The 12,760-nt window shown below is 41.4% G+C and overlaps 1 protein-coding gene across 2 annotated transcripts in view; it reads left to right on the top strand.

Moving 5' to 3' along the window:
* Positions 1-12,760, top strand: part of ZNF385D (zinc finger protein 385D) — a gene marked incomplete at its 5' end in the record, with an annotated part of 694,301 nt that overhangs the window by 411,842 nt on the left and 269,699 nt on the right. The window contains one exon of one of the 2 annotated variants that reach the window (XM_084247522.1): positions 3,386-3,449. The exons of the other annotated variant lie outside the window; for it this stretch is intronic. Coding sequence (XP_084103648.1) covers positions 3,386-3,449 — 64 coding nt within the window. Of the gene's footprint in view, positions 1-3,385; positions 3,450-12,760 lie in introns of those variants that run through there. 2 annotated transcript variants of the gene reach the window in all.

The raw sequence follows: 12,760 nt of genomic DNA on the forward strand, positions 1-12,760 counted from the left end.
ATTGTGTGGAATTAACACCCAGTGGCCTCTTGGATGCCATATTCTTTCAGAAGCTACACATTGCACTTTCAGATACAATCATCTATAGACAAGGCAGAGATTGGAATGATCTATAATGAAATACTCTCAGCCTGTATATTCATGAACATATCCATATATTTTTTTCTCAAACATGCAGCGACATAATTTGATTGGGAAAGACCTTTATCTGAGTCCTGGTGAGTGGGAAATACATAATTTCCTTGAGTAAAGAAACCTGCTGGGGACCCTGACATTAATTCATTTACAAATAGTAAAACAACTGCATCATTGAGAAAGTTGCTTGACCTCTCTGAGAGCTGGGTTCTTCATTTGTGACATTGATAAAATCCACCTGCCTGTACCTCAATTTGTTAGTAAGAAAGATGACATCCATGAGAGTACCTTGTAACAGCAAAATGTTATGCAAATACAAGGGTGTGATCAATTTATTAAGATAGTGTTTAACTGTCTCAAATCTCCTTGTTTACATTCTACCCTCCCCCCTTGCTCTTTGAACTACAGGAACTCAAAAGGACCAAAAACTCCTAACATTAAACTACACTGCCCCCTATCCCACACAGGAGGTCAGGGCTACTGATGAGCTTCCAGAATAAGCTCTGCCACAGATGGTTCTTTTGCCTGAGGGAAGGGCCATTAATTGTACTTTTGGATGGTTTCCATCTGTTCAGAAGGAAAAACACTTATGTCTTTTCTTGTAATGTTCTTCATATTTGTAATGTAAAAGGGGTAAAGTAAATATACTTTACTATTTTCTTTCTCCAAATTGCTTCAAATGAATAGTATTTCTAAAAGAACTTGATCATTTTTATCCCAAGATTCACTGTGGTATTCTGTTATATATTTGTGTACCTATTTAGAGTCATCAAATTCTTTAGAATAAATAATGAGAGGGACTATTGTACCCTCTGCTCTTTCACAGGGAGGAAATAAGAGGATAAACTTTTTTTCCCAAGATAGTGCGGCAAGCAGCTATTATGAGCTCCAGCCCCTTCGTTCCAACATGCATTAAACCTCTAACAGATACAAAATTGTTCAAGGAAAGATCATTGAATATTTTCACATCAAAAATATAGACATATTTGCTAACATGGCTTGTAAAGTTAAAAATATATCAATTGCTTTCCTCAATAGGCTAGTTCTTTAATATCAGTTCTGAATTTCACAGATTTTATAGACATTTTTAAATTTAAATAGTCCAGTAGGGTAAGTTGGGTTCCAAAGTGATGAGTTCTTAGGAAACTGAACTTGCTCTATGGGTTTATTTCCCATGCTGAGCATTTAAGTATTAATCAGCACAGCTTTCAGGGATTTCTTTCTAACAGCCTTTCTATGTAAGATAAGGACTGCAATTCATTAGACCATTGGAGGAGCCAGAGGCTTTGCTAAGCCTTGCTTCTCTGGACTGTTCATCTCAAATTTAATGTGAATTGTGTGTGTGTGTGTGTGTGTGTGTGTGTTATACTGGTGGCCGGAGTTGAATTATGACCCTGTCTTGCTTGCCTTTCAGGTTTAATGTCTCCCCTCTTTAGGGGTCAAAGATCATTTCAGCCTTACTCCCTACTGAAGGGGGAGCAAATGTGATCTTGTGAACCACCAGGAGGTGACTTATCACCCACTGTTTTCCTTTACATTTTTCTCCCAACCTAGCTCAGAAAATACTCAAAAATAAAGACAACTCTTCACCAACTACTGGCTTCTGTGGATCTGACCATTTCCAAGTGCAAACCTCAATTACCCTAGGCCTGGCCCCTTGAGTCCCTCTTATTCCTCTAGGTCTACACATCACACACCCCAACCATCCCTCAACCCCGCAGCAAACCTACTGCAGGCACGCACAGGGCTGACTTCTCTCCCCACTGCCTCCTTAACTTGGGAGGGGAGCTCAATTTCGTGCAGAATGCTGACATTTACGGGCGGGGCGGGTTGAAAGTGTGTCTAATTGCATGTTAATGGCAGAACTCGCCTTAACCTTGTCCCCTCCCGCACAGCGGTGAATTTCCCCTGTGAGCTCCGCTGTGGATCCGCAGACCCTGCTCGCTTTAAGAGAGCCTCCCGCGCCCCTCACCCCGCCCCCTCCTGGGTCTCTGGGCCCGTGAAAGCTTCCCAGAGCCATGGTTGGTCCGGGCAGGCAATCGGAGCACCTCATGGAGCCGCCGCTCACCGGGGGTGGGGTGGGGTGGGGTGGGGGGGTCTGTTTGTAGTACTCTCAGTCCTGATGTCACAGGCGCAGCAAGGACATCGCAAGGAGGAGTCGGATTACAGTAAGGATGGGCAGTGCAGCAGGCAGCCCGAGCGCACGCTCCAGCCGCCGGGGATCGTAGCCCGGCAAAGGCAGCCTGCAAGGCGCTCATCCCGCGGAGGAGGCACGCTGGGCGCTCGCTGCCCTCCACGCCGGAGACATTTCCACCGAATTGTGTAGCATGAAAGGGCTCTGCTCTGCGTGCCAGCCTTGGGTGCGAGCTGATGCTGAAGACGCCGCGGTGGGGTTCCAGCTGTAGGATTCATGAGAAACATAATGTATTTTGGTGAGTGTGAACTCTGATGATGCAATTCTGGGGGTACCCAGCTCTTCATCAGTCAGAGCCCGACGAGCCCTGGCAACAATCTTTAAGCCGCGAGCATTGATTGCATTAAACCAACCTGTCGGTTTTGCAAAAGCTGGTGCAAAATCTTCCTTTGTGTTGCATTCGGGGCTGATCCTCGGTCGTGGATGAGTTTAAGTTGGGAAAGATAAGAGAGAGGGGTGGGGGTGGATAAACTTTGCCTTGATTTGTCTGCATGAAGTTGGCTTTTTGAGCTAGGTGAAGGGGACATGGTGTGGCGTGGGAAGTCATGAGCTAACTTAATGGAATGTAAAACTAAGTTCCTATACTATTGATGCTGGGGAAGCTTGGTCAATACTAATGCTTCACGCAGCATTTGTGTTTTTCCCTAATTCTGAGGGAGAAAGGGAAAATATTCTTCCGTGTGTCCTGGTGGAACAGCCGAGAACACTCTTCCACACACACCATGCCAGTTCTCTGACTAGTTAGAACAGCCTAGCACAAAATGTGTATTATTTTAAACCTTCGGAGATCTCGGAGCTGTTAAATATTTGTGCAGTTTAGTTGTGTGCCACGGTGGATTCCTCCCTCAGGTTTTCAGCTGAGCTGCCTGCATTTTCAGAAAACATGTTGAGGCTTAGGTCTGGGCGATCCGATCGTGGAGCCTGCAAGCGTGCTGGGAGCTGTACATTTGCACTGGAACGCTGCAACTAAATGTTAGCAGAGAAGGCAGAGCCCCTGCACTAAATAAGAAGCAGCCAGGGATTAGGACTGAATATCCTGTCGTTCTCCCTGAAGTTATGCTTTCCTTTTGTAAGTTCCATCTCGTGTCATCACCTCAGGGCATCTCTCTGATATTAAAAGGTTTGTGAGCCATCTGAGAGGGACTAGGGGAGATTCCAGGATGCAAATGCTCTGTGGGATTTCTTGGTTTGCTATCAATATAAAATCTAGAGTCTTTTTTCAGATAAAAGGGCATTTAGGTAAACTTGGGTTGGGGCAGTATTTGTTTCTTGGGTATTTATTTCTGTGTGTACTCTTTGTTTTGTTTTTTTGAACCTTTGAAACATTTGTGAAAGTATGGAAGGAACCCAAGTTGCAAAAGCTTTTAGTTGTCTTGACAGCAGTTTTGATTTCCCTATAATTTGTGTCATATTAGAAAAAGAAGTCTTAAAATAACTAAAATTGACTTGGAAGCAACAATTCTCATTTCCTATTCAAATTGAAGCAGAATTCAGAGTTAAACCTCTTTTTGGAGGATATCAGAGGTGGTACATTTATTTGTTGGCAATGAATATAATAGCAAGTGTTTACCATGCATTTTTTTTATTTTGGTAAATGGAAAAGCTCATAAAGATAATACATCATTGGGATGAAATAAAATTTTGGCCTCTGTAATGATATTTGAGGAACAGGAAGTAGATTATAATTTTCCTTCTAAGTTTCAGCTTCTTGCAATAGTCCTTTATCTCTGTGGCAAGGAGTTAACCAGAGAGGCGGTACAGTATAAAAGTACCGTGCAGAGGTCAGCCAGGCTGTACTGGATTCCCATGGGGCCACTGGAGAAATGTTCCTGGGCTAGCTAGCTCATATGAACTGTGGGCTAGTCCAGTCATCTTGTAAAGCCCAGTGATTCACCGTGTAAGACAAGTTTTAATAGCACAAATTGAAATGTGATGTCCTACTTCAGACTGAACTATACTGGGTTAAAGGCAGGGCCAAAGTTGCCCTGTGTCACGAGCACGGTTCAGTCCTACCATAATTCCAGCATGAGATATGTTTTTCTATTCCGGGAGGAAATCGTGTGTATTTAGGAATGCTGTTTCTTTCAGGTTCTGTTGTGCAGTCCCTGGCTCCAGCTGTTAAACATCCAGAAGTCAGGGACCCCACCTGTCTTGAATAAAATGTGCAGTGCACAAGCTAGGGTAAGAACAATTAAGCATTGCACTCCAGGCAGGTGAAGATCTGTAACATTCTCTTTGCAAACCTCTTAAGACTTTGCACTTGGGTCCGTGTGTGTGTCCAAAATTTTAACTATTTCAGGTAATTTTTGAAAACAATGCTTTCACTTTGCAGTTTGGGTCCCCAATACTTTCTTCTTCATTTTTGAACTGCAGAGGGTTGATCAAGTCAGGGAGAGTAGGGACAAAGGGAAAGGAGCTGCATTCTTGGGCTTTTCTGATTTGTGGGAATGGGGTAGAGGTGTCAGAAGTCTATTATTTGCGTCCCCAGCAGGGAGTGATGAAGAGCTTGGTGATGCTGTAACAGCCAGTGAATTGATATGCAAGCAGGAGATTTACTTCCCTTATAAATAATCTAATTTGTCAGGGTTGCACACCCCTCCTGCAAATATAACTGAAGAATGGTTGCTTACACAGGCTGGCTGAGCCTTCCACCTCCTTCCCCTCGGGGCTGGGCCATTGGCCCTGTCCTTGCTCAGCTGGAGTCAGTTGTGAGTGTGCAAGTTGGCGGAATAGGTACTATTTCCAGTTCTCGAGAATAGCTCATGTTTTGAGTGTGCTGTCTCAGACTTAGAAGACTAATGGACCCTTTTAATGACTTAAGCCTCACTCTTATCTCCTATTGAAATTTTAGTGCAGTGTTTTCAATAATTGTTCATTTGCACTTACTGCACAGTGATTTAAGAGTTTGCTGTTCAGTCACCGTGGATACTTTTGTTACTTATTCTATCGATCTTGCATTCATTACTTGGAGTTAAAAATAAGGTTCACATGGGAGAAAGAAAGGAGGAAAATCCCAGTCAGCAACCTGATCGGGATTTACTGTAAAAGCAAGGGAAAATGATAAATACTTATGAAGTTACCCTCCCCACCCCCATCAATATTTTACATAGTGAAAAATTACATGTGTTAAGGATGAATAGCCATTAATAATGTATGCAGAGATAAAAGCAAGGCAGCAGAGAGACTTCTCCCCAGATTCAAGAAGAGAGACCATGGGTGATTGTTAATACAACAGACCTGCACGGCCAGTTACAGTTTGGTTAAGAGGAGTGAGCTGGTGTGAAGGGCAGGCTCTTTGCTTGAATGCATCCAGGCCATTTCTCAGAGTCTGGCAGAAGGTTATAACTGTGGACTGTCTCTGTGTCTGAGTCATCTCCCCCTTCCCATCTGGCCCAACCCATTTCTCCACTGCTGGACTGATGAGTCGTTGTCTGTGGTCATGTCAACCTCACAAATTGTCCATGGTTGACCAGAGAGGTGCCATGTCGAAACCCTTTGCCATCAAGAGAGATAATGGGAGGCTGATTGCCCTGAGGAAATTCTGTGTGACTGAAAATCAGAACATTGTCAGACCCATGGAGACTCAGGTGAGCTTACAGCCAGGGAATGGCCGGGACTGGCTCCATCAGAGTGCTCCTGGAAAAGAAAAGAAATAATACGCCATAAATAAATGAGTGGAAAGAAGTGAGAGATACTAGAGCTCACGCTAAATGTTGCTGTTGATGGTGTATTAATTAAACCTGAAGAAGAGGGCGGGCAAAATTTAGGAAGTATGATATCCACACAGTTTCAGCTGGTGTTAGGAGTCAACTGTCTTCCTTAAAAGGCATAAGAAAAATGAGAAAATAACATGTGTGACGATCATGGCACAAAATAGGTAATTGAGGTCGCTTTTAAATATAGCAGTTAGGGGAAAAATTAGTAAGAAAATTCTAAGCCAGAAACCTATCCCCCTGCCTAGAAATACACAAGTTTGTATACTGTCCTCGAAAAGGACTTTTGTTTTTCTCCTGGGATATTGAGAACATTCTTAAGTCAGCATTTACACTTTGGGTTGTGACAGGACCATCAAGTTTCACCTCTAAAGCAGTACGTTAGAAAAACAGTTACGTGGCAAGGTTATGAGGAAGGAAATGTGCAGGTAACGGAAGGCAGCAGAGAAAGACATTTCTCTTTTTGTGTGTGTTTTCAGTGGAAACATTTAACTCGTCCTAATTAGTTTGTACTGAGTGATCTGTTATGGGGAATTAGGTCCACTAGAGTCGTTCTAAACACTGGAAGTGTTTCTCTCTTCCTGAGGCTGACAGGGGAGAGGATAATTCAGGATGGAACTTGGGAGTCTAGATTACCCTTTTTAAAGTTTGAAGGCATTACCGCTATGTTTTATTGCAAATGAATCTAAGTGACATGCAATAAATTACTACGTAACAGGCATGGACAATGTGCCAGGTGAGAAAGGTGAGAATTGTTGGAAGGTATCATATGCTGAAAGCTGAAATCTAAGAGAACTTCAAATACCATAAAGACTTTTCCCAAGAAGACAGTTCTCTTTTCAATCATATGACGTTCTTATTTTAAAGAACCAAATTTGATCAACATGCCAGTAACATGGATTTCTTATTATATACCCTGATATTTGAGCTAAAAAAAAAATCTTTTTTTTTTTAAAGGGCCTTCTTAGTCCCTATAATTATATGGAAATTAGATGGCTTTATTTAAGGGTTAAGTTCCAAAATTCATGAGATAATAATGACTTTCAAAGTTACCACTTGTGGGTGGTATAATTGTTCCAAAAAAACAAATGAAAAATTTAAATTAGTGCTTTCTGACTTCATTCTAGATTTGGTCACAGCTGCTTTCGACTGAAACATTCTTTGATAAGAAAAATGTGTTGGCTTGTGTGTGTATATTTAACATGGATCACCAAATAGTGCTCCTGTCTCCTTTCACGCCATTTGATAGTTATAATATTAAATATTTATTTTAATAGATAGGCATTAAACTATTTTTTGAGGAGAGCTGATTTTCATGTTTAATAGCCATTACACATGTGTGTGTTTTAAAAAAGCAAGTCGCAAGGATAATTTTCAAGGCTTTTGCTGCTTAAAAAAGAGTGATACTTGTATAAGCAGAAACCTATTTCTACTTTGACCTTGAGAAAGAGATGTTTCCATTTGTATTACACTATGAACAACATGTCAAAAAAATGACAAAGGTCATAGTCGCTGCCCTCTGCCTCCTCTCTCTCACTCTGTCTCTCTTTAAAGAAGCCATTACATATCATTTCCCACAAAGATTAGTTTTGCAACAGAATTTCACACATGATTGGTGGCATTAAGAGAAAATACAGCATAAAAGGTGGCTAGAAATATCAAAGCTTAAAATGGTTGAGATCATGCTTGAACCAAATTGCTAGGGTTGAAAATAGGAAGAAGCTTTGCTCTGTCGCAGCATTAAAATCGTTATGAAGCAGCTGGGAGTCCGCCTTCCTTGAATATGAACTCCAGGTTTGCACAGCCTTTAAAATGGAAGGTATGCCCAGGAAACCCTCTCTTTTGCCAAACCTGAAATGCATAGATACTCTGTTGGAGCCCTGCGTGGCATGGAGCCCCATCAGCTTTTCAGTTTTCCCTTTTTTGCCCACATGCAATATCACATTTCTGTAAGAAGGGAGGAAAGAGTCAAGTAACCTGGCCAAGGTCAGAACTGAAACTGGCAGTATTGTCAGGCTCAATGTTCTGAGCAAAGCTCTGTCCCAAAGCATCACTGCCTGGTAGGAGATGCAGGCTGGGAGTTGGTGCTAGGTTGGCTGCATGAGAGTTCTTTTAATGGATGAATGTTGTTGAATATGGCTCCTCAGCACCTCACTCAGCTCAGGGCCAGGCACCAAGGTACTTGCAAATACATGTTGAATGTGCAAGAAAGAATGAGTACTGGAGATCTGTGAGGCAGAGTATCTTCCTTAGCAGATCCTTTATCCACTTCCCTAGCAGATCCTTCATGGCTGACCTTCTCTATGAAAACGGGCGTATGCATTTTGAGGAGATAAACAGCCCTCTTTGCTCCTGAACATTAACTGCATTTTTAAAAAATATGTAAAATTAGTCCTTAAAAGTAGATCTTAAAATAAATGTAAGGAATTCCACAGTCTTTTCTGTTCAATTTACTTCTTTCTTTATAGGACTCTGCTGTGTGAGACTAAGAGGGATGTAATCTATAGAATATTGAGACCAACACATAAAGATTTCTGAGAAATACCTAAAATCATCCTATAAGATGGTAGATTGTCTCTTTGTTTCAACTCACCTGATCCCAACCGCAGTTCTCAGCCTTCCTGGTCTTCAGTGAATTTGTCCCTGATGTTGGGATTTTGTTGTTGTGAGGTTGGGATAGGCAGGAGGGTAAACCCCCTATGTGCAAGTAATCAAATATGCTCAGAAGGGCTATGAGTTCCAAAGACTGACATTTCTGAAGGTTGAAGAAAATGGAGATAATTTTGACAACTATTTGCAAGGCTTTTGTAAAATGATTCTTTACCTTTTTCATATTCATGCATTTTGCTGATGAGAGAAAGTACTTGTGGCAGATTGCTCTGAGGATAAAAATGCAATAATGAATATAAACGTGCTTCAATAAACATGATCCCTTAGACTTGTATAACAATGTGTGTATTTTTCAAAATACATCAACATTATGCTTTTTTTATCCTCAAAATGACCCATTGCAGGAGGTAGACAAAATATAATTATTTCTATTTTTAAATGAGGAATCTGAGTCTCAGCTGACTAAAACAACTTTCTCAAGGTCACACAGCGAGTCAATATGAAGTTCAAGCCTCTAATTCAGTATTTCTGAGACTTTCTTCAGTACTTTTTTGCTTCTTACAGCACAGCATAGGGGAAATTTTAATGAGTGAAAGATTATTTGGAATAACACTGCTAGAAAAATAGTCTGGCTAATAGATAAAAAAATGAATGAAAATGATTGGGATTTAAGATATGTCTGTGTTTTCACTTTATGGAATCACAGTTAATAATAGAGATCTGAACATAAATTAATACTTTTTAAATTCTGCCTTGTCTTTTTATATCAGATAATTAATAATCAGAAAAATACTAATTAGAAGATATGTGTTGGCTACAGGCAGCACCCAGAATGTCTGTACTACCTCAGTTTCACAAGGGTGAGATAGATTAATCCTCAATGCTTGTAAAATAAAACTGAGTCATTTTGGTACATATTCTTTGATTTTCAGAACAATACCATCTCCAGAGTTTGTTCAAGATAGAACTGGTCTTTATTCATGACTGTTACAGAGAAAGAAATGGACACTTACTGCTTTTGTATCTATGGCAAGTCACTTGACATTTTGGATACCCAATTTTTCTGTAAACGGAGAATAATAATAATAATGTTTCCCACAGTTCTCTTTTGAGAATTAAGCTATCCAAGGCATATAACAATGTGTAACATCAGAAAGTACATGGTAAACCATCACAATTGATTCTTACTTTTTCGCTTAATATCCAACTCAATATATAAATGTATAAAACTTGAAAAAAAATGTATCAAGCCAGGAAATAGGAACCATGCTAACTAATTCACAAAACAGGTCTTAAGTGCAGACACCTTGTTAGATGGATGATGAGAGGAGAGCTCAGGCCAAGGGATGGCAGTTAGTACTTAGAGATTAGCAATTGCAAGAAACTGGTCATTGTAAGATGCAGTGACATGAAGTAGCATCTTGGAGGTCAGGACTAAGGGCTTCCTGGTAGGAGCTGAATCATGCCAGTCCTAAGACATTGAAGGAAAGGGTTCAGCCTTCTGTACAGAAAAAGACAAAGAAATACCTTGGATTCTCTCTTTCCCCCACACTCAGTGCCTCTTGCTCCTGGGTGGAGGTCAGGACAAACCAGGCTGGGCCAAGCATCCTGCAGATATCAGCACCTGTGCATTCCAGGGCAAGTTCAAGAAACAGAGCTCAGGTCAAATTGACCAAGGGCCTGCAGAGAGATCTTCCATGTAATATAATAAGTAGAACTTGAAATGAGAACTTGAAATGAGAAGGTTCTTTTGCATGTCTGCAAAAAGATCTCAATTATCAGTGAGAGGTTTGCTTGGGAAAGATACAAGTAAGAGGGAAAGGAATAGAACTGAAAAGTTTTAGGCAACATCCCAACTATCCTCCCAACTCAAGTACCTACTTTGGCACTTTCTGGTAATGTGGACAAATTATTGAACCTCTCTTGGTGTCCAGTTTTCTTTTTATACCTGGGTTAAAGAGTCAGTCTGGTAGGATTAATGAGCTGTTAGTGCAAGCTTCATAATCTGCAAAGCACCAAATTAATAAGTCTTGTTATGAGGATATGAAAAGCCAATTGAATTAGAGTGAAGTTTATTGAAAAACATCAGCTTGGAAATATATGTGCAGCTATGCAGTCCAGCATTCCAGCAGAGATTTCTAGTGCCTTGTGAAAGAGAGCATTTGGTTCCTTCCTCAATTAGCCCCTAATATCGTGGGGTGACAGGTACCTTCCAGGCCACATCTAATCTGTTCTTTGTCATTATTCTGTGACAATGGAAAACTGTGGAAGCAGAGGCAGGGGAGAAAAAGCGAGCAGGATAGGAAACCCTCCATAAAGATTGCCTGCCCCGTATTCTTTCCTTTCCAAGACTCTAATGGGGATAGACATATTGAAAGCTGAGGGAGTTTATTAATAGTTGTTCAGGAAGGGAAGAGGGATTTGGTATCGATTTTTATCTATCCTTCTATGTGTTGCTGGACTTTTAAAGACTGATTTCTTTGGCTGACTGGCTCTGCTATTAAAAAAAAAAAATTAAGGCAAAGCATCCACCCTTCCTGTATGGAATTATTAGCAGCTCTCTCAGAGCCTGCTTGAAAAGCCCTGTGACAGTTCATAAGTTAGGGTGCTCTTGTTTGGAGACTATGCTGCAGTAATTGCTGGAAAATCCTTGCCGTGCGCAATGGGAAAATGCCCATGATTATTAGCGAGTGTTTTAATGAGCTTCCCTGGGGAAGGATGGGTTGTAACTTAGTGGACTGGGGGGGGATTCTTAGGATTCCTATCCTGAGAAAGTTTTATCAGTTAAAATATGCATTAGAAGGCTTTAAAGTACATTTTTCCCCTTTAAAAGAAAAAAGTTGTATGGGATCCTAAATACAAACCTTTTGGTAAATGACTGCTGTGGGGGCACTGTTGCCTCATTTCCCCTAACTTTTAGTTGCTGGGTAATTGAGAATATCATGAGCAGCCCACACCAAGGGCCTTATGGAATTCTTGGTTTCCTTGGTCAATTCCCCTACTACCCTATTCCCATTGGCAGGTGGCGGGCCCCAATGGCAGACCTGGGGAATGGAATAGACTGAAGGCTGCTCCTTGCCAGGAGCTACCACTAATTATTTCACTGGCATCTGCCTTTTCTGTATAAAACCCCTCCATTGACTCAGAAGGACAGAAGAATTAACAACCTCTGGTGGGTGATTTAAACCACTTCCAGAGCTCATTGTGTACTCTGCGTGTTTCCGGATCACCTCAGGTAACCCCGGAGCAGGCTCAGGATTTTAACCCAGGACAGTCAGAGCCCAGGATGTTCTTTCCCCTGTAACAACTGCCTCCCGTTAGGGAAATCAGTGGGTGGCATGAACTGTCTTGTGCTGTCCCCCTGGTCTCCTCTTGGGTCTCTAAAGGATGGGCCCTCCCTTCTACAGAGTTTTATGGTGGTGACATCCAAAGAGACTAAGCTGGTTTGGGATCACAGTGGTTTGGGATCACAGCTGTTGGGATCACAGTGGTTTGGGATCACAGTGGTTTGGGATCACAGCTGGTTTGGGATCACAGTGGTACAAATCACTGAAGGTTCTATTAAAATGCAGACCTTGATTGAGCAGGTCTTAGGTAGCTGGGATTCTATATTTCTGCTGAGCTCTGAGGTGGTGTCACTGACCACATTTTGAGTAGTTAAGGCTTTAGAGGTCATTCAGCTGAACTATGGCTCTCTGCAGATGTGGGAAATCAAGTATCTAACCTAAAATCATATGTCTGTTTTACAAGATACTGAATGGTCCATGCTGTGAGTTTCAGTTAGGGTGACCAAGCAGCCCACTTTACCTGGGACTGAGGGGGTTCCAAGGATGTGGAACTTTTAGTGCTGAAACAAAAAAATCCTTATTTTGGACTAACATGACTTGGCCACTTTGTTCCAACATTTCAGGTCTGAATCCTAGTGTCATCGCTTGAGACTAAGTTCCCCCTGGAGAACCTGGGCAAATAAGCTGATCTCTTTGAGCCTCAATTTCCCTATCTATGAAATAGCAACAATAGATGATATTTCATGGAAGGATTGTAAAGGTTAAATTATAAAGTGTATATAAAAGCAACGGCATGCTGTTGGAATGTTCATTTGCGCTCA

Source organism: Talpa europaea (genome assembly GCF_964194135.1).
Source record: "Talpa europaea genome assembly, chromosome: 11".
Taxonomy (NCBI): Eukaryota; Metazoa; Chordata; class Mammalia; order Eulipotyphla; family Talpidae; genus Talpa; species Talpa europaea.